The sequence below is a fragment of the Ixodes scapularis genome, unplaced genomic scaffold, assembly GCF_016920785.2.
Source record: "Ixodes scapularis isolate PalLabHiFi unplaced genomic scaffold, ASM1692078v2 PGA_scaffold5__190_contigs__length_132052651, whole genome shotgun sequence".
In the NCBI taxonomy this organism is placed as follows: Eukaryota; Metazoa; Arthropoda; class Arachnida; order Ixodida; family Ixodidae; genus Ixodes; species Ixodes scapularis.
The window spans coordinates 127,678,107-127,700,321 of NW_024609880.1; the positions used below are offsets into that span (position 1 = coordinate 127,678,107).

At 45.9% G+C, this 22,215-nt stretch overlaps 1 protein-coding gene across 3 annotated transcripts in view; it reads left to right on the forward strand.

The window, feature by feature from the left end:
- LOC120846815 (peripheral plasma membrane protein CASK) overlaps nt 1–22,215 on the forward strand; it is a 463,921-nt gene that overhangs the window by 210,136 nt on the left and 231,570 nt on the right. For 2 of the 3 annotated variants that reach the window (XM_042293965.1, XM_042293967.1), the window contains one exon: nt 14,046–14,167. In XM_042293965.1, the coding sequence (XP_042149899.1) occupies nt 14,046–14,167 (122 nt within the window). The remainder of the gene's footprint in view (nt 1–14,045; nt 14,168–22,215) is intronic. The other variant, XM_042293966.1, reaches the window with a different exon arrangement.

The window sequence follows — 22,215 nt, forward strand, 5'->3', positions numbered from 1 at the left end:
AAAGAGTCTGCTGAATTAAGTAATTGTATTCAGCACGGTGTACATAGACAATATCCTTTATTCTGTCTGCTTTCTGGAGAGCAGGGGCATGAAATACCACAAGTGGATTCAGAAGATGGGTTTAGTAACTCAGTAAGGCTTTCTTCTTTGCTAGAAGGGGCTTTCAAATATTCTTACTCCGCTGAATGTCTTAAGAGGCCCTGCAATCCTATTTAAAAATCTGCCTTTTTTGCTGTTTCCACATTTCTTTTTGTTCGGGCAATCCAGAGGGCACGTAAAGAGTCACTAAATATCCATGCACCGTATTTGAACCGGACGAGGTAGAAACTTCCTCCTCCTACGGGGACGCCCCATGGTGCCAAACACGCGCGGCATGTGACGAATTCGTGACGTCGTCAGTCTTGGTCAGCTCCTGCATTACGGCTGGTCAGAGCCACTAAAAACTTTTTTTAGTCCAAATACAAAAAATATAAGTGACGTTAACCGTTTCGATTATGTATGAAAGTAGTTTTTGTTCAGTATTTTAGATGAGGAAACAAACAAATGCAGTTTAGAAAGTACGGAAAAAAAAATTGTAGAGCCTTTCCTCCTGACGCGGAGATGGAGGGCCAGTGAAGATGTTACTTTTACGACGTCTATGACTGTGCCTAGAGGACGACATCTAGGACGACCTCTAGGACGACCTCAAAGACGACATCTAGGGCGACCTCAAGGACGACTTCTAGGATGATCTTAAAAACGACGTCTAGGACGACCTTAAGGATGATTTCTAGTACATCCTCGAGGACGACTTCCAGGACAACTTCGAGGACAACTTCTAGGACGACTTCTAGGACAACCTCAAGGATGACATCTAGGACGAGCTCAAGGACGACTTCTAGGACGACCTCGAGGATGACACCTAGGACGACCTCTTGGACGACCTCAAGGACAACTTCTAGGATGACCCTTGAAGGCAATGCCTAGAGATGATAACAAGGGATCAGGACCTCACTATCTAAAAATGCCAAGCAAGGCTGACTCATGCTGGTTGCCCCCTCTTTTTGTTTTTATTCTTTCATACTTGCCATAACCAATGGAGAGTTTGCTGTCGACATGTGAGGACACATCTTTTTCTCATACCCTAGCGTATAACAGCTTCGCTGTAAAAGAACCAACATGTGATGACCGGTCGACATACCCGCCCCCAAGCGGTGGAAGAGGTGGTGCAGGCCGGCGCAGGTGCCCACCCCAGTGGATCCTAGTCGACGACGCATGCTGCCAGCTGCACATTTTGCCAGAAACGAAAGCTTACAAGGAGTGTCTTCGTACCATACTATTCCCAGCTCTGCACTTCTATCGAAGATTCGGGGCTCCAACTCTGACAGACCCGGTAAATTCATGCCGGCAAGCGCGGTGGAGGGCTGAAGCAACCAATGAGCCGTTGACGTGCATACGCTTGCAGGGGAAGTGACCATCAACGTAAGCCACAGCCGATTGGCCAGTCGCTTCGCTTCTACCATTGGCCACCCAAGCCAGGACTAGGGACGTCACGAAGGAGGTTATTTTTTGGTCGTTTTTGTAATTTTAATTTGCTTGTAGCTTTTAAAATAAAGCAAATTTCGAGAAAAAAAAAAGGGTTTCACTAAGTTACTATGTTCAGTGCACCCAGGTTCGGTGCATATTAAAAACCAGTCAAAAAGTTGTTGCAGGGCCTTTTGAAGAGATTTCAATACACAAGAATCTGGTCAAAAATAGTTGGCAGAAACGTGGGAAAGGTATGCATAAAGCAATAGTTGGACTTAACATAAAATGACAAATATAAAGCCTCCCCTGTCATTATAATGAGCACACTTTTTTTATTTCTTGTAAGTTTGATGCATCCCCGACCGAAATATGTGCGTTTTGAATCGATTATTTGAAGTGTACATGGAAGCAGACATACATGCGCAGAGAGGGATGGATGGACCGATAGTGATCTGCACTTTCCGTCCTTATCCTCCGGTGATACAAACAGTGACAGTGCGCACCGGCGTGCCACACGGCAACATGTGCAGCTGGTTTTTTCCTTTCTCTCCACCGAGACATAGCGATGTGGCCAGGGAGCAACGTCGACTTTCCAACGTAACACATGGCAAGATATGGCTCCCGCAGCGCCCGTAGCTTCTGCAGCTGTCCCTTATCAAAATTGGGCCAGGGAGGTGAAGGATCCGGAGGACCCTTTGCGGGAACCTGGATGTGCCTCTTTATCCAAGCGTAGTAAACGCACGTTTTCCACGTCTGCTGCTTGACGTCTGATTTTGGTCATTGCGAGAGGATATAATTCGCCTTGCGTAGTGAGTAAAGATAGGGTTTGTAGACGGTACATCTGCCAAAGCGAGCAAAGAATGCAATTCGTCCACTACGAAGTGCCATTCGCAGGTGGAAATAAAACGAGGAAATACCGTACGCAGTGATGGAAGTGCTGCGCCATTTGCTTCAAATTGCACCAGCAATGAAATTCTTGCACCAAATTGCCCTTTTTTCTAAGAATTGCGCTATACCTCTGCCAAAATGGGCTCAAATGATGCAAAAAATAAAAATAACTTAGATTGGTCGATCTTAGTATTCAGAGGAAAAGGAGGAAAGGAAGATGATTCATATATCTATTTCACAGCGTCCCTACCTAGCATATAGTTTGTATTAAGTTCCTGCTTAACAAGAACTGTTTATTAGAATATGATCATTAGCAGTGGATCAGGAGATATCAGCACGCATAGCTTAAAGCAGTGGTTCTTAGCCATTGATGTTTCGCCGACCCCTTGTGGATCGGCGGAGATGATGGAGGACCCCATTCGTGGTGACGGGAAGGGAATGGATTGGTTAATTATGATAGTGTTTTAATAAATAAACATAAGTAAGTGCTAGTGTGACATAGACTTCTCTTTTTACATATCCATGAGAAAACTTGCCCAAAAATTAAAATGTTTCTTCACAATCTGAGAAAAGACAACTTTTATTTCCGGGCTTGACTCATGAGACGGGTCCGCGGACCCCCATTTGAGAACCGCTGGCTTAAAGGGATGGTGAACCGAAATTTGGATTTCAGAAAAAACAATGCAGGAGATGTAGGTGGGACGCTACAATCCCTACAACACTACTCGTAAGGCGATATCTCGAATGGACGGCCATATTTTTGTAAAAAGAGGTTGAGATTGAACCAGGGCGACGAGGCGCGTGACGTGAAGATATTTAGTTTCCTTTTTTCTTCACTTCACCCCCTCAAGGTCGCAAGACAGAGAAGACGCGACGCCGTTCCCTCTCCTTGTCAGAGAAACATGACGTGAACATTTCTGTCAAATGCGCCTCCTTTTCTTGAAATATAGGGTCATCCGTTTGAGATATCGCTGTATGATGTTTTGGTGTTTGTAGTGTCCCGTTGCACGCTTTTGCCGCGTGTTTTGTGGAATCCAGATTTCGGTTCAGCATCCCTTTAATGCGTCCGAAGTCGGCGCGGCCATTTGAGAGTGGTGGAGACTCCTGACGTCCAAAGAGTGATGCAGTTCTCATTTACCGGTTGCTCAGCAAGTGGCGCCACCAGTCAATACTCGACAGCCCCTCACCCTGAGTGTAGTAGGCCTTCCAACGCTGTAGGGTTGCTCTAGCTCGGCCTGGTCTCTTCTGCCTGGTAGCACCAGTATCTTCCACTGGCACCTTCGCTGATGTCTGTTCTGCACTCCTGTTATCTGGTTGGTTGACTGGTTCTTGACGAGCGGGCTGCCTTTTTCCGTGTTTCATGCCGTCGGGTTCAGCACTTGATGCACCATTCCATTGCACTATGGCGCCTTCCTTGGTGTGGGCTCTGTAGAAGGCAGGTCCTGTAACTTTAATCACTGTGTCCAGGATCCATGCAGAGCCACTACTGTAGTTGTGTACAGATACTGAGTTTCCTCTTCAAAACACTCGTGGCATTGATTGGGCTCCTTCCCTGGCGTTCTCATCAGCTTCCTTCACCATGCTCTCTCTCAGATTCGGGTGTAGTCAGTCCAGTAGCATCGTCAATCTCCTGTTCATCAGCAATCAACCTTTTTCCAGTAAGCTCTCCCCTAGCCTTGCTTCCTGCTGTCTCCATTTTTGCTGGGCATCATCCCACATGACCAACATTTTCAGTGCCTATCTTTCCGTGTATTTCATCTTTTTTGACAATTATTTTTCTGGGTATTGATACCATGGGGAATAAAAAGCAATGAAAACCGGTACAACGGCTCAATGTCAATGTGTTTTGACGGGCGGAGTCCTGTTGTGCTGCACTTCATTTTTAGTTTGCAGACAAACCGCCACACGGTGCTTGTTACTCAGAAAAGTTCCATTCCGCTGGGCACCTGCCGGTCATTGTGCATGGTGTTGCGTGCTGTCGCAGTATAAAACTGGCCAAGACGCTGCCCCAATCACCCTTTATGAAGTGCCGTAGCGCATCTTTTCTCGTGCGCACCATATACTCTGCTTGTCTGTTTGTTGAGAGGTGAAAGGGTGCTGATGCAATGTGTCAAATCAGACTAGCATCACGAACACTCAGAACTTTTCCGAGGTAAACTGATCCCTATTGTCAGAGACTATTCTGTTCAGCATTCTATGTGTAGCTAAGACGTGTTGCAGGATGTTTATGATTCTATGCTTCATCATGGTAGAGACAGGAGCTACCTCCAGCTATTTGGAAAATGAGTTCACAATGATGAGGAATGTTTGTCCCTGGAAAGGGCTAACGAAATCCAATATGCAACCTGAACCAAGGCGCCCTGGTTACTTCTCTCGTGTGCACTAGGGCTTGAGGAGGAGCGGGTCGTGACTCCTGGTATGCTGTGCACTTAGCCACATGGCCTTCTATGTATTATTCATTTTGGGCCAACACACATAACTGCAAGCAAGGGCCTTTATCCGTACAATGCCTGGGTGCCCGATGTAAAGGTCCTCCAGCACCACCTTCCCTCCCTCCTCGGGTATCACTACTCTGTTGCCCCAGAGGATACATCCTTTGTGCACCGAGAGCCCGTGCTGTCGAATCCTGAACTGCTGGAAATCTGCCTCACAGCATGCAGATGACCATCTCCTCATTGCATGCCCAGTTGAGAACCCTCTATAGGACGGGGTTATGAGCTGTCATCAATGCAATGTCCTCGGCGTGTAGTGACGGGTTTGGTGTGTCTTCCTGGAATGAAACCTCAAGGGTGGTGGCACATCAAACTCAACACAGCAAGTGGCAGACAACTTAGTGCTTCAGCATGTTTGATGTCTTTCCCAGGTCAATGCACTAGGATGAAGTCATATGCATTCAGGAGGATTGTCCCACGCAGCACCCGTGAAGACAGGATTTCTGGCGCTTGCTCTGCAGTAGTGAACAGTTCCAGCTAGAGTGGCTTGTTGTCTGTTATAATCTCAAACTTCTTGCTATGCACTTTTAATCATGAAACTTCTTAACACCTGCCACTATTGATAGGGCTTTTTTGTCAATTTGTGCGCAGTTCCGCTCTGTGGATGTCAATGTAAAATGCAATGGGAACTTTTTGGTTCTCTTAGAATCGATAGCCGAGTACGGCTCCAATGCTGAAAGATGAGGCATCAGATATGAGCTTAAGGGGCTTTGCTTCATCGTACCGGTGTAGGCACACTTGCTGCGGACAGCAGTTCCTTGCACTTCTTCAAAGCCTGTTCATGAAGAGGCAACCACCTCCGCTGAGTTTCCTTGTCCACGAGCCAGAGTAGTGGTTTAGCCACCGATAACTTGGTTTCTAGGAAGAGTGGTAGAAGTTAAGCAGTCCTACGGGGGAATGCTTGCAACTCCTGTTTGTTTGTTGGAACCGGTGGATCATTCTCATATTTTCTTTTGTTGGATGCATGCATATATCTCATCAATGGTGAAACCCAGGAATTTTACTTGAGTCACTCTTTTTTTGACACTTTTCATGTTTTACCCAGAGCCCAGAATCAGCAGGACAATGCACAGCCTTAGGGAGATGGCAAGCCAACTTCTCTGGTGCTTCCAGCGATGAAAACATCATCAAAGTACAGCACAGCGCTGCTCAACCCTTTTAAGAGGTTGTCAATGAAATTCTGGAAGATTTCGAGTGCCAAACTCACGCCAAAATGTAGTAGTAGTCGCTTTACCCGGAATGCTCCTTGATGAGTTCTGATTGTTTGTGCATCTGCCGCCGCTTCGTAAACCACCAGCTGCTGGTAAGCCCTTGCCAGGTCTAGTTTTGCAAACACTCTCCCTCTGAGAGCATTGCTAGAAGGTTCTGCACCACAGGTATTGGGTATGGGTGAGGAAACAGTGCTTTCTTGAGAGTACACTTGTAGTCTTTACATATTCTGATGTTTCCATTTGTCTTCATGGCTGTCAGTAATGCTGTCTCCCACTTCAGTTGCGTGACCGGCTCCAAGATGATTTGCTTGATCAGGCGGTCAAGTTTGGTGTCAATTTTAAGCTTGAGCACAAATGGTAGCTGCTGGGGATTCATTCGGGTCGGAGCTACTGCAGGGCCTAGGTGCTGTGACACCGGTTGCCCCTTGAACTTCCCTAGTCCCAGCTCAAACATGCTATCAAACTTTGCAAGGATGCCTTCAACTGAGGGTCCACTGACCTGATGCACCCCCAGGATCCTAATTCCCAAGGACTCAAACCAGTTGATGCCGAGAAAGCTTGTCTGCGGTTCCTGCACCACAATTAGCAGGCTCAGTTTCCCTTCAAATTTCCACACTGGGCATAAACCTGGCATGCCCCCCTGACCTTCACCGTATGGCCTTGGAAATCCATAAGTTCCGGTGTGAATGGCTTGCACGGTACAGCATCTTTGTTCATGAGCTTCTGATAGGTTTGCTCAGAAATAGTTGAGAATTCTGACACTGAGCCCACCCCCATGTCACATGAATTGCCTTCGATGATCACAGACGTGCAGTGCTTACGTGTTCACGTTCCCTATGGAGGGTCTAGGTGGTTTTATAGTATGCATCACCTGGTGAGTCAGAGTACATATGTTTGTCGAGCTCTTGGGGGCTTTTACTCTTGTGGTCTTTTCCGTCTCTGTGCTGGGTGGCAGTTATTGCTTCAAGCAACAGAAGCTCGATATGGTTGACCTTTCTGCAAAAATGGCACTGGACATCCTTAAACTGACAAAACCCCCACGTAGCAACCGTTGCACGTTTTTGTCCTTTTTCCGTGGAGCTGTATCTCCCTTGTTGAGTCTCTGGGCGAATTCGCTCGCTCCTCTTGAGTTGGGCGAATGGCCTTGACGTCTGTTGTCACTGCCAGTTCTTCTGCCTTAACCTCGCAGGTATTTCGAGCTGCCGCTTCAGCTGCCAGTGCTCTCTCCTTGGCAGTCTTGAATGTGAGCTTCTTGGCAAAGAGTGGATTTTTGAGATTTTGTTCCCTTCGTCTGCTTACCAGGCGATCGCATAGCATTTCTTTGAGGTTTGGAAAATTGCAGCTCTCTACCAGCCACCATAGTTCTTCTATAAACAATGCCACTAACTGCTCCGGACTCTGATTCCACCTGTGGAATGCGTAGCTGCACACAAGCTCCGATGGTTGTGGCAAGAGATGTTCCTTCAAGATGGCGACTGTTTGGCTGAAAGACTTTGCTTCGGGTGTTGCTAGTGGCTGGACGAGATTGAACGTAGCAGCAACATAAACACCCAAGAAGATAGCACGCTTCCTGTTTACATCTGTGATGTTCTTTGCTTCAAACCAAGGTTCAGTCTCGTTTCATACCTAGGTGTCACATTTTTTAGGAAATCCGAGGTCAAACTTTTTTATGCTACCAAGTGTTCAGAAACCAAGAGTTAGCAAACTCTATGGTCCATTCTTAAGTATTAAGTCTTTACTTAACAGCTGTTTATTAAAATATGATTGGTTAGCAGTAGATCAGGAGATAGTGGCACGCTTAGCTTAATGCGTGCCATTCGCTGCACTCGACTTTTTTGATGAAAGAACATGTTCAGGAAGATGGATGAATGCCATGATGTCATGCTTTGATGCTTTTTGGTTGCATAATGTTAGGATGGCCACTACTGTGATAAGACAGAACCACGGTCTTGTGCTCCTGATGAGGTCACATGGCTGCATGCCTCCAGGTTGTCCCTCACCAGTGCACGTGCGTCGAGCTTCACCGCTTTGCACTGGAGTGCTAGGAGCAGCGGCTGACAGGGTGAGCGCGTGGGCGAGCGAGATAGGCTTGGAGATTATGCTTAGTAATATTGCAGGTTTACCTTCTTTGGTCTTGATTGTAGGTTGATCTTAAAAAGCTGTGTTAAGAAAGAAAGAATGAAAAAAAGATTGAGAAAGAATAAAGAAGGGTCTATATTTGAATATTGACGGGAGCCAAGGTTGTTTCCGTGTGGCTGTCAATTGAAAGAGCAGCAAACTTTGACTTCAACCTTGTTCCAATGTTGTCGAAGAACTGTGACACTTTTAGGCACGAGTGTAGGTTTTCATAATGAATGGTTGTTTTTGCAGTTTATAATATTAGAGTTTTAAGTTTGGAGGGTTAATAAATATTGTGGGGACGCATTTTTATTGATAGACATCCTAGTGGATATGCTGGTTTTTGCTAGCATTTTACAGAAATTATATTTACAGGCTAAGAAAGATAACTGGAGGCTTTATCCCAACTAAAGTGTTGCGTTATGATTGATTTTTTATCAATTTTTTATTCTCCATTGTAAAAGGAACCTACCGTATTTGCACGAATATAACGCGAGGGCAGTTTTTGATGCGCCCAAAAAGAAAAAAAATATTAAAGTGAAAAGTCAATGGAAATAGAAGAAATATCAGTTTATGTTTTGACAGCACTCATCCTCACTGTTCAGGTCCTTCCGTTTACAATCCACTTGGCGACTACGCAGGTATGCAGCAGCACGGCACCTGCTTGCCTGGTAGTTCTTTTTTCTTCCGTGGGAGCTCCTCGGCAGCCCACAATCCAAACAAGGCGCGGAAGCAGAAGCACCAACACACAAACACCAGACCACTCTGGAGCAGAAACTAAACAATGCGCAGGCAGAAAAAAGACTGCTGAACCCGATACACGATCACACTTCTTGTTCCGATCCCTGTTCGTAAATAAATGCCTCGTGTTGCACGATTGCGTAAACGCGGTCGGTGGTCTTGGCTTGGCTTGACTTGACTTGGTCCGGCTTGGCTTGGCTCGAATTGGCCGGTGCCCGCATTCCCGCATGGCGCGCGCGCGTGCGGCGTGCGGCGTGCGCGCGTTGTAAAAACACAAAAGCGATAAAAATGCTTTTTTATGTTTTCTATTCGCCCCTTCACGGGCCCCATGGCTAGAAAATGCCCCTCCACACCCCCACTTCTTTTTCCATTGGATCTTTTGCATTGAGCCAGAGGGATGGCTTTCTCCTCTGGCTTTCTCCAGACTCGCGCGCCTCGTGGCTGAACTCGATTCCGAATGCGAGGTGCGTTTTGGAGCACGTAATTTCGAAAAAAAAACTCGCGTTATATTCGTGCAAATATGGTACTCTGTTCAGAACTTTAGTTCGGAAAAAAAGGCATTGTGTCTCTTTTGTGCCCTATTTTTTGCCCTATCTACTCCTATTGCAAAAAGGTAATATATTATATGGTATGCTTCAGTATCAAAAAAGAATTCTTAATCATTATCGAATATGAACTCATGTAGCAATGAAAAACTCGCCACTTTCAAGTGATGTAACAGATGTTGGCATCTGCTCCAAAAGCGGCAGTGGCTGCTCCAAAACAATATATTTTGCTGCCTGCGGAACCTGTTACAAAACGTCAAATGCCGCTACCATCACTGACTGTGTGTCATCTGCTAATAGAGTAGAAAAAAAGTTGATCGTCTGCCATGGACTGAGCACCGCTGTGAAGTGAGATCGGATGCAGGATGAAATTGTGATCATCTGTTATTTCACGTCGGAAGCCATCGACAAGTAGTGTTTCGTTCGCAAATCTCAAGTTGCTCTGTTGCCGCACAGAAGCTGACACCGACCACTGGATGAAGGAGTACTATTAAGGGCAAGCACATCAGAGGCGGAGAGGCGTCTTTCGCTGTTTGAATTGGTGAGACGTTCTCATCAAAATATTGCTCGATTGTGAACTCGTGAAAAGCTCAAAAATGTCTCATTGGTTGATTACGCTTGAGCTTTGGCACCAAGTCAAATCAGCAGCCGAGAACGCTCTCATTCTCACCTTGACCTAAATTGGATTTAGTCTGGTTAAACTCTTCCCCCGCTGGATTTTCTCACACGCGTATGCTTGATGAGCCAGCATATGATTCCCTGAGCTACAATATGGTTTCTACATAACTGTGTATGAAGTTGTTGGTAAAGCACCCTTTGAATCACTTTTATATGTTTGCGCACCACGGTTGCTGGAATTTTAGACCTTGGTATTTTCACCTCGGCCAAGGTGAAGACAAAGAAGTTTTGGACGAAGAACCTCGACATACCCATGACTGTTAAATAGTTTGTTGCTGGGCGAGTTGGTGGACGTTTGGATACATGGTTTTGCGCAAAAAACACGGACACAAGAGAGAGAAACAAACACGAGCACAACTTACAACTGTATTGAGCAAATCTTTAGAAAACATACAGATATATCATCAACTTCAATGTGTCCACGCATGCATCGTGTCACTATCACACGCTCGTCACAGAAACTTATCAAGGAAGCGTTTCTCAGCAATACACAAACTTATCGAGGTATCGCTTACACATATGTCGCCTTTCTTTTTGATAAAGAACGCTTCCAACAGCTCACGTGCTTTTTGCCCCTTACTTCCGGCCAAAATTACAGTGTCAGAAAAACGTGGCTCACATTTACGGTTTCTGCAGTGTGCAGGCAAATGTGCCCCAGCTGCAAAACAAAGGCTGCAAAACAGAGGTCGTCTATGAAATCCCGCTCACGTGTGGGAAGACATACGTGGGGCAAACGGAAGGTGTGCCAACGACCGTCTCAGGGAGCATGCTCAAAATTTAAAGACTAATGAAGGGGCACATTTGCCTGCACACTGCAGAAACTGTAAGTGTGAGCCACGTTTTCCTGACACTGTAATTTTGGGCGGAAGTAAGGGACAAAAAGCAGGTGAGCTGTTGGAAGCCTTCTTTATCAAAAAGAAAGGCGACCTATGTGTGGACGATACCTCGATAAGTTTGTATAATGCTGAGAAACGCTTCCTTGATAAGTTTCTGTGACGAGCGTGTGATAGTGACACGACGCATGCGTGGACACATTGAAGTTGACGATTTATCTGTATGTTTTCTGAAGGTTTCCTCAATACAGTTGTAAGTTGCGCTCGTGTTTGTTTCTCTCTCTTGTGTCTGTCTTTTTTGTGCAAAACTATGCATCCAATACCCATGACTGCAGATGCGAAAAATTCTTTGTTTGCTTTGCCACAAAGTGGAGTGCAACAGTTTAGACTATGGTCTTATGCGATGCCTGAAGCAACTGGAGGAGGCATGAAGCAGCTGAAAAAATTTGTCTTCTTGCTCTGACTAATTTTCATTATATAGCTTATGGAATGTGCTGGTTGGCTAATCCTGCAATCACATTGTCTAGTCCATAAACTAAGGTCTGCCTGGACATTTGCAGTGTTGTTCATGGTGGCTTTGTCTTCTGCCTGGTTTTCAGGTTGTCTTGAAACTGGCAGTTTGTGAAAAAATTGGGCTTCATTGATGGCCTTTTTTGTTTGGTTACATTAGGAGTGCAGATGTTCTCTCTTCAACCTCCTTTATGTTCTCTGCTTCAACATTGGTGGCAAATGTGCTCCACTCGTTGATGCTGATATTCTCCAACTTCTACAAAATACTGCTAAGGCACCTTTGGCCGTGAATTCCTCATAGTCTGCCTGGCAATCAGGTGCTTTCTTTTCTGTTTAGAGGGCCAAGATCTTTACAACTAAAACCACTAACTTTCAGCACATTAACTTCTGTCAGCAATATGTGGTCTTTACGAAAGCCATGTCAAAATCATTAATTATATCCACCAGATGAGGAATTCAACAACTCAGCAGTGGATGCCTTGCTGCACATTACTGTTACTCTCAGTTGTAATGTGCAGCCATCCATCACCAGTATTTCTAGTGCATAGCAGCGTGAAAAGGATATTTTCCTTTTTAATTCATCTTCCAACCAGTTGGTGCTGAAAGGTGCATTACTAGAGATTTTCTCTTTGATTTTCTTCCCGTCTGTGATTTAACAACAGGACTGCTTCATCCTGTAATCCGTGCCCTGTTCTGTTTGCGAGATCTTGTAGCAGAGCAGGTTATGAACCTGTTGGGCATGATACAAATACTTTATTCTAGGACTGAGAACCGCGCAGGGATGGTGTCCTTCATGAGCTCCAGCATCTGAATCGGTCCTTTCATAGCTGTCAGCTATACTGGCCCTTTAGCTTATTGTCGTTTTCTTTCTGCACAGTCTCTGCTACTACATTAATCTTGTCGGGCAGAAGTGCAAGAGCATCAGGTGCTTTGCATTGTCTGGTGGTACTATTCTGAACACGGAACGCATCTGCTTTTTTTAGCTGACCATTATGCAATTTGATCAACACTGACAATAAACCAAAACCAATGAAAAAAAAAGTATATACTAATATATATATATATATATTTTTTTTTCCTCTTTGAAAAAATAGTTTTTTTTTTTTTTTTCTGATTTCGTTCCTTTGTTGTGTGAATTCTAGACTATCTATAACTGTTGAGTATGTTTTTAAACCGATCAATTTATGAGCGTTTTTATTTAACTTAGTGATTTGCTATATGTTCATTATTGTTTATTTATTTTAGGAAGCAGTAACACATTTTTTTATCGAAATGTTTTTAAATGTAATTTGTTTTCCATACTACTAACACGCGCCAGTTTTAAGTCTTTATGTGGTAGTATGTTTTTGAAAATAAAAGTTTGTCAGCTCTTTAGACCATTTTAATGCACTTTTAAAAACACGTAAATGCGTAAAAAAATATTGTATAATTTTGAACAATATCTTGAACTACTAAAAGCAGTTTTTATTTTGCAGTCTCGTTTCGAACTTGTTTAAAAACAAAATTCGCTTTCTACCCCTCGGAACCTCTTTTCCAAAAAAAAATCTGTGTAAAAAAAAATAGTTATAGCAAAAATATTCTGGAGAAGCTATACTTGTACATCACCAACAGCGTATAATTTTTTTTTTAGACTGACTCCGCGTGGGTCGAATTTAGGCATGGATCTTTTGGCGTGAAATGAACCGATGGCGATTCCTTGAGAATTCGTTTTGTGCGGATTTCAAAGTAGTCTGATCATTAATTTTAACGTGAGTAGGAATAATTTGGAAACTAAGTTTGAACCTATCAAGCTTTGTTTCAGACAGGGGTTTCCCCAGGAATTGAAATTAGGGGGGGGGGGGGGGAAAGGGGGTGTGTAAATTTTTAGAGGGCGGGGGTGGTGTGGTTAGAGGGGAGGGGGGGGGGCATTGAGAATAGAGGAGTCGTTGCGAATTAAGGGGGTACCTTCAGAAAAACAAGGGGGGGGGGGGTGTACAGTCCCCCTAGGGAGTGTGTAGGGAAATTACGAAGTGCAATAGGTTGGGACACTAGAAGCGCTTCGAAATATATTTTTTCTACACTGCCTGGGTTCACTATATTTGTCATGAAATCATTTTCTTCAAAGAAAAAAGAATGGACTTGATATTCCGTTTCCATGAATTCTGAGAAACCACGAACTACTTTTCATAACTCAGTTCCTTATAGAAATCACTGTCAAAGATATCCAAACCGAAGAAAGCTGAAAATTAATAAAATTACAATCATGATTACCTGGTGCGCAGTACACCCGAGTTAGTAATAAACGCCATTCACAGCTGGCAGAACTCACGTTAATGTCAGAGAGCTTGCCATGGCATTTTTTCTGATCTCTAATATGAACCACTCCATATTTTCTATACATGTTGTACGAAGTGGTGAAAATCTTCCGAAGAAATAGCTTTTTTCTTGGATACTGTTTTAGGGAATGATTTTGTGATTGGAGATGAGGCACTTCGCGCAACCAGTGCAGTGAGTGTGTGGGTGCTGTTTTGTGTTTTGCAAAAGGAGCGGTGTCCACGGTGCTGGACAGCCTGGACGACATCCACTGCCTGACGGACTGCTCCGAGAGAGACCGGGACTTCCTGCTCAGCGTCCTCGAGGACTCCCAGCTACACGCCTTACTAGACGTGAGTGCACGGCCCTCGGCCTCCCTTCCCCGGCCGTTTTCGGTTTCAGGTGTCGCGTCGTCCCAACCTTCCGACTCTCGACGGCGGCACTAAACCGGACGGCGCTGCGTAGTCTTCATCCTGTCCTACATTTTCAGGCGGCGCCATTCTCGGTTCTTTCGGGAAAACGATCAAAAGACTGGTCGTGCAAAGACGTTTCAAATTTAGCGACTCATACTGCGAAAGAGCGGAGTCCGGGCATTTGAATGCGTGCGACATTAGTGTTGTTGTGGCAGGTTAAGAAACCAGGACAAGATCCTCCTGCACCCTTTCGAAATTCTGCCCTCTGTTGGCAGTTGAGGAATCCCTGCACAACGGCGAGCTAAAGCCGCAACATCACTGCACACTTTTTGCTTTTCGTTGGATTAGAAGACGAAGGCGAAAACTCACCGACAAAAAAGGCGATGAGCTCAATGACTGTGCACTTCTCAAGCTGTTCGAGTATACACTCGTCGGCTTCCATCGTTGGCCGCGCTATATACTACGTTCGCTATCTTATGGAATGACTTGCGCGTTCCACGATGTCAGTTGTTCCACCATTGTGCAGTGGTTCTTTTCCTTCGAATATTCGATACGTGACTTTCGAAAAGGGTCGTTGGAGAGGAAGCGAGTCCCTATTTACCTGCCTTCCAGCGTTTGCCTGGTTTGCTTCGCGAGAGAGTAGAGTGGAAAGCGTTGCGGGGACGCTGGTTTCTTCAATCTGTTGTATGTCAAGAAAAGTATGTCATGATCCTCCTGCAAATCTGGCTGAGCCTTTCAAGCGTTCGCTCTGCCACCGCGCTATCGCATTAGAGGAGTACGAATCTGTGTGTGCCGCTGTTTCGTACCGACATGGGACAGAACACCGCGACGCGAAGCGCAACTAGCCTTACTAACCCAGAAGGAATGGCACAAGAATGGTCGTGCTCGAGGAGGCTCGGCGTTGAAGCGATGGAGTCCTTGGGGGGGCGTCTGCAGATGCTCTCGTGCCCCGCGCGCTCGGATGCAACAACAGCCTAAAAAAAAGTAGGTCTTGTGGACGGCGCCGTTGATGGGGTGACACACCGGGCCACGGCGGTGCCTCAATTTGAGCAATGGGCCTCGATTCCTTAGACGTAGTAGCTTTGACTGGGTTATCTCCTTGGATCCTGATACTTCGACCCCAGTGAGCAACAGCGCCGCCATGCTCCTGGGGCTCCTTTTTACTACATGCACCGATCGAATGGCGTGCCAGATCGCCATGGCTCGCTGCTGACCCGTCCTCAACAAATCTAGACTTCTGCGAATCGGACTGCCATCCTCCACATTACCAGCAATCCATCTCGTCGTCATCTTGCATCCATGGTACGGACTGCTGCCTTTCTGCGGTGCCGCGGCTCTCCAGAGCCAAATAAAGATCATAATCATCATCATCATCATCATCATCATCATCACGAAATGCTGTGGTGGGACGCGCAAGAACGACCGCCGCGTGCTAGACGATTTTTGACTGAATTTTCCTGACATGTACTTGGAGGAGTACCGGAACCTGTATCGCGTCAGCCGGGAAAAGTTCCTCCAGGTTCTTTGAGGCGTTGAACCAATTATCACGCGACAGAACGGACCGACGAACGGTCAAAACCGCCAAAACAATGAAGGGTGCGTCATCTTCGTTTTGATCATTTGGGACGAATGGCTGGACGGATGGATGTCAGTGCATATCCTTTGTAACGTGCGGTATCTTACGATACCTAGCCTAAGTCTATAAAGACAATCGTATGATTCTCCCGCTCTTCTAAGAACAATTTCCTTCTATCATGAGGCACTGTGGGATATCACCAGGATGACCTTTGAGAAATCAAAAAAAAAAAATCCCTTCCGCTTCTTCCCTCCGGCGAGGGAGTCGCCAATTTTTCTCTGGTCAAACCTTGTCGGCGTATTACCCCAGCACCTTACCCAGACAGTGTTGAGACTTTGGGTGGGAGCCACGCTGGAAAGAGTCTCAATTTTCCTCTTTCCCGCCTGTCCCCAGGTGTGCTGGAGAGTTGTGCATCATGCGGTTTTCCGTAGGTAATTTCCACCGATCTTCTAATCGCCTCTTTGTGACTAATCCTTTTCTCTTCCGTCCTTCCATCGTCGTCAGCACAACCTAGGCTCGTGGACGAGGAATTTTACTTAATTACCATACTGTGACGATTATTCGCACCTCGAATGTCCGCCGAGCTCAAGAAACATATACTGAAGGCGGTATCCATGTAACAGTAAAGACGCCTTTAAAAAAAATAAAGTGTTTCGAATAAAAAAAAATATTCCCCTGTATAGTGGAACCAAGTCCTCGGAACTGAAGGAAAGCCAATTGAGACAGCCCTACGCCTGTTTTCTTCTGAGTGACTCTAAGGAATGCATTGCAAAGTAACTTTTGAAGTAGTTTTACTTATAGTTCAAATCTCACACCCACTAATGTTATAAAAGTAATTAGATTGAAATGTGGGAGAGTCCGTTTTGATGGTAAGAGTTCAAATGTGAAGTACCAAGTCCTGTGCCGACAATCGTCTAACGCATGGGCTGAATCGTTCGCGGGCGCCGGACGTGCGGTTGCGCCACACTTTTTTTCGTTATCCTCTTTCTTAAGGCCTCGCAAGGTTTCATTCCTTTTTTTGGAAATATGGACAGTTTGCTTGGTCTGTTGGTTTTGCTCACCGTGCTAACGGAATAATCAATGTTTCGGATTAGACTTCTGTCACTGCTCTTGGTGCTCACTATTTTATTACGCCGGCAAAAAAAAAAAAATAATAATAATAATACTTTAAATTTTTTGTTTTATGTCGACCATGTGGTGCTGGCATTCCCGATTTCAATATCGCGAGATGCGTCCTATCTCCGATCGGGCGTCATTATTTTGGACATATGACACTGGGCGGGAGCTCAGACTCGACTGCTGCCCCGAAGATAAAAAGGGCGGGGTGGCAGATGAGGAGTAAAAAAAAAAGAAAACAAAAAAAAAAAAAAAAGACGAGGAACGGGTATACGCTCTACGCAGCTACCGCTTCCTCCATTTCGTTCAATTTTTAACGCACGCATATCGCACTATATCCATCGTGTTCAGATCCTTGTTCGGAATGTTGGAACGCGCCTTGTATGTTGATTTTGAATATTTTAAAGTGATGAGCGCGGCTGTCGGCATATCTCTAATGAATGACTAACGTGATGGCGGACCGTCGTCGAACTCCGTCTTCCGTTCGTTGATCCCGCGGAGAGCTGTCCAGCCTGCATTCCCGCCTCTTTTCGGAATGTGAAAGCAATTCAGCCATTAGACTTGTTCACTCATTGCTGTTTCTAAGTTAAACGTTATATACCTACGCGTGTCCAGAAATCGCATTGATTGCTTCTCGTTTCCTCCGAGTGACAATGAACGTGTTGACCCTGCTCAGAAATTAACGACACAGGGGACAGAGCCACGGTATGAGAATACTGACGTCGCCATTGTTGTGAGTATACTCGGCCAAGGATGTTCCCCAGACGCTTCCATCGCAACTCCAGAGGAGGAGACGTTGCTGCTTAGCGGAGACGACACGAATGAGAGAAGCAGGGAGCTACCGCCTATTTCAGTGTACAGCGAACACTAGCGGAACCTGGCGGCGTACATCTGAAACAGATTAACGGGGATTAAATCCGCGCTAGTGGAGGCGACGCCGCCTAGCGGAGAGAACGTGAAGGAGGGAAACGGGGGAGTAATGGACTATGCAAAAGTCCGCAGCGAAATCTGGCGCAGCCTGGCGGCGAACATGTGAAAGAATGGAACGGGGATTAAATGCGCGCCGTTGGGAGTCGCAAATAGGCGTTCTTCGAAAGCTCTTTCCCGTGTCGGGTGAACCGCGGCTCGGAGGCGCGTCTTGGCCTGAGAGGCCATCGGAGGGTCAATTGGGTGGGGGGCGGTGGAGGGGTGATTGGTCGTCCGATCGTTTGTCTTGACGCCGGCTGCGTGAGGCCCATTTTTCGCTGATGCCAGCCCGTAGCCTTCTCTTCGGCCCCCTCCTTCCCTTCTCGAAGAACTTTAGCGTCCCTCGGTGCTTATTAGCACTTTGTCTGGGGATTGCCTGTCGCTGTTCGATTGTCTGCTCTCGAATTAGCTGCCCGCATGGAACGGTTCGACGGAGTTCCCAAATTGTGTCTGCTCGAAAGATTCGTCGATTCATCTTGGCTCGCTTGCCGTACTACGAACGACGGCTGAGCAAAGTGTGTACAGCGAAGTGTTTCTAGCGAAACGTTTACAGTGCAATGCCTATTAATGAAATCTATGCAGCACATTATCTACAGCGAATCATCTGCAATGAATTATCTACAGCGAAATGTTTGCAGCAAAACGGTCTGTCACGAAATGTCTGCTACGTATCGTCCACAGCGAAGTGTTTACAGCGAATTGTCTACGGAGAAATCTCTGCAGAGATTTGTTTACGGCCACAATGTTCACAGTGGAGTGGTGGAACTGCTGCACCGACTGCGTCAAACTTCGCCAGACCGAATAACCTGCTACATGATGCTCCAAAGGCTGTATTTGCGCACAATTTGCGCATGTCTCTGCGCCGAAAGGGTGCTGTTCCCGAAAAGGGAACTGAAAGCGTCTGGCCCGTGACATTGTTGGCGATGCCACTGAAAATTAAGAAAGTACACTTGTTTTTTTTATGCCTAAGTACTATGTGCGGAGAGTAGGGTTGTGCGAATATTTTAATTTTCTGATAGTAGTTTCAAATAATAAATTATTTGATATTTGCTTCCAACTGAACTGCGATATTCATACTTTTCGACGTGTTAACCGCGGCGGGTTAGCCCCCTTGAGTGCGCTTCTCCTCAAGCACCGGGACACTGCCGAGAAGCAATACCCGCAAAGCGCACGCAGCGATCTCGCGACTCGCTTCGCCGCAGCGCAGCCACGCGCGTAAGCGAAAAACACAGTTTTAAACTAGTATGGTGCAGGCGCGCATTCCGTGTATTAAAAACACACACAGACAAAAAACACAGGAAACCTTGTGATTGCTGATATGACATTGCAGTAAAATCTTCAAAATTTAACTGTGGCTATTATGCAAAGGTGCAAGTTAGGCAGTGCCGTTCTAAAAACATGTGTTTTTTATTTTTTTTTTTAATTTTTAATTCAGAATCGAAGATTTCCATATAGCAAGAAGGTTTATAAATCCCCTCAATTAGGTATGGCTGCGCTTTTTCAAAGATTTAATTTTATGTCAAGTCTGTCGTTTGCTTGCCATCCCAATGTAGGTGCGAGACTTTCTGAGGGTACGGTCTATAAATATAGGAAGATTGAATTTAACATAGCTCATGAGTGGGCAAGTGGGAGCTTAGAAAAAACCTTCGCGATTTCAGCTGATTTTTTGTTTAAGCATGGTGTAACAGTAGTGAAAGGCGTGGAGAAAGGCGCAACAACTATTCAATATTTAATTAAAAAAAATATATCGGCCAAAATCATTATTCACTTTGACTTTGCTTCGAACCCAAAATCTATGATTTGCTCATGGCTAACGAAGAGTTATCGGTTCTTGTGCGAACGGTGCTCACATCGATTGCAATGAATAGCTAGCGCTACTCTTTGGGATCGTTTATAGTAGCTACGCTCTTCGCTTAACTGCTCTATGAAGAGTAGCAGGTGGAATACGAGCGAGGGCAGCGTGAGACACATTCAACGCTAAAGTGTCCGTTTGATGTCGAATTCGCGACAATTACGCTACCGTAATACAAACCCTACAAAGTAGCCAAAAACATATTTTTACGTCAAACACAGACCGAAGACACCACCGGTACTCCTAACAGGTTCATTGAGACATCTACGAAATTGCCGGGATATGATTGTTCAATAAAGAAATCAATATGTGTTGAGGCCAGGTCCCTTGCAGGTATAACACTTTAAATAGTCTCCCAGCACTCCATCAACTGCGGTTTACTTTTTACTGGATAACTTTCCAAGAGGCTGTATACAATTTTCTGACACGAAAGCTCAAAGTTGTCTGTTCCAAAAGAGGGAATCTCTGCTCCGCAACCCGTTTTTCGCTGCTACAAAAGCTGCTACAAATCACCACTGCGATAATGTGTACAGCGAAATGCCAACAGCAAAATGTTTACAGCGAGATATATCTATCGCCTGAACTTTCCATCTTTTTACCACGGTAGGTGTGTGACATACACCCATGTTAATCGAGCCTGTCCGACTTCTGGAGACGTTCCCGTATTTCAGTGCAAGGCCTTTCTTTCTTTTAATTGAGTTGTAAAGAAAAGTTGCGGAATGACGTAAACATCATGGGCCAAGTTTATCTTATGGTTTCAAAGTGCATATATGTACGAGCACCCACTGACATGATGCGTCCTTTTTGGTGCTTCGTATTTCGAATGTGGAACGGCTAGAAACAACAACGACGTGTCCATACGCGCTGTTTTAAAACAAGCCCGCGTTTGTCCCCACCTATGTGGGCACTGCGCATGCGCAAAAACGGGAGTCTCGTGAGGTGAAGCGTCGGCTCACGCAAGCGCCTTGCCGACAGCAGCGCCACCGCTGCGGTGTGACGTCAGAAGCGTGCTTTGTTCGCCAACTGAAACCCCAAAGCGCCGCAAAGAGCCCCGGGCCAATCGTTAAAGACCGAAAATGTCCGTCTCTTCCAGTCTTGCGTCAGAGTGGTATAGGTGGTGGGCCAGAGGCACTGACAGGGGAGCCATCGAGCTTAACCGTCGCCTCATTTCCCTTTTCCACCATGCAAGCCGGGTGGTCCTTCCCGCCCGCCTATACTTATAGGGGGGGTCTATAATGTAGGGCTACGAGAAGGGGCGTACCCCATTGTAGGGACCTGAATGGCGGACGACGACGTTTGAGGACTCCCAACGTATACGTGCCGGTCTTAAAACTCGGACGTTACGAGGCAGCTCACGTGCGGCCGCTTTTCAAGGAAGCGCGTACGAGATGGGGACGTCGATTGGCGGCGAGAAGGACCCCTTTGAAGTTCTCTGTCATCGAGGAACATTTGAGCGATGGGTCCGTCGTCTCCGGAAACCGAACAGAGGCAGCTCTTCACGGGTTATTTATGAAGCCGTAGATATATCACAAATAAAAGGAAATCTGTACGTGCGGCGCATAACTCGGAGGTCGTAAAGAACACCCCTACCCTCTTTCTTTCCCCTTTTTTTTTTTCTTCTTTATTTTGGGGGAGCCATTTGCGTGAACGACAAAGCCGCTTTCTGTTTCTTCTGTCCGAGGCAAGACACACTGAAACCTTAAAGGCGTACTTGTTTCCAAATCATCGTTCTCTTGTCGCGGAGCTTGATGCACGCGTGCAAACGATCCGCGAGATAAACTGGACTAGGAGCTTCGCCTTTCCGTAGTTCCGCTTTGCATCGTCGTCGTGCACGCTTGGTCGTCGTTCCGAGTGCGTTGTTATGCCGAAGGCGTCCCCAGCGCGCTGTCGCAACGGGATTTCGCTCGACGACGCTCATCTCCGTTTGTGGGGTCCCAGGCGCACCCGCGGCTTGGCTCTCTCCCTCGTCGGGGCCCCGGGAACAAGAGCGCTTCGGAATAACCATTTGGGTTCAGCCCAGGGGATCCATTTGTCAGCCTAATCTACGGAGGGTACCGGGCGCCATGTCATCGCTCATCCCCTATCTGTCGACCGGCCAAGTGATCGAGATGGAGTTTCTTGTGCGTCGAGGGGTCGAATAGCAGGCCCGGCGTCGAGGCCGAATCTCGTGAAACACTCAGCGGCAATATGAGTCGCTCCTATAGGACTTCGAAAAGTATTCAGAAATACGAATACCTAGATACATGTATTTCAAGGCCGACATACAGATACTGAGATACATTTGCCTTTTATATGACGGGATATCCTCGAGATACTTCTGCAAAAATGAATGAAATAAAATGTTCCCGAAATCCCCCCCCCCCCCCCAGGTACAGATACACTTATATATATATATATATATATATATATATATATATATATATATATATATATATATATATATTATCTACATATTTGTAAGAGCTTATTCTGCTATTC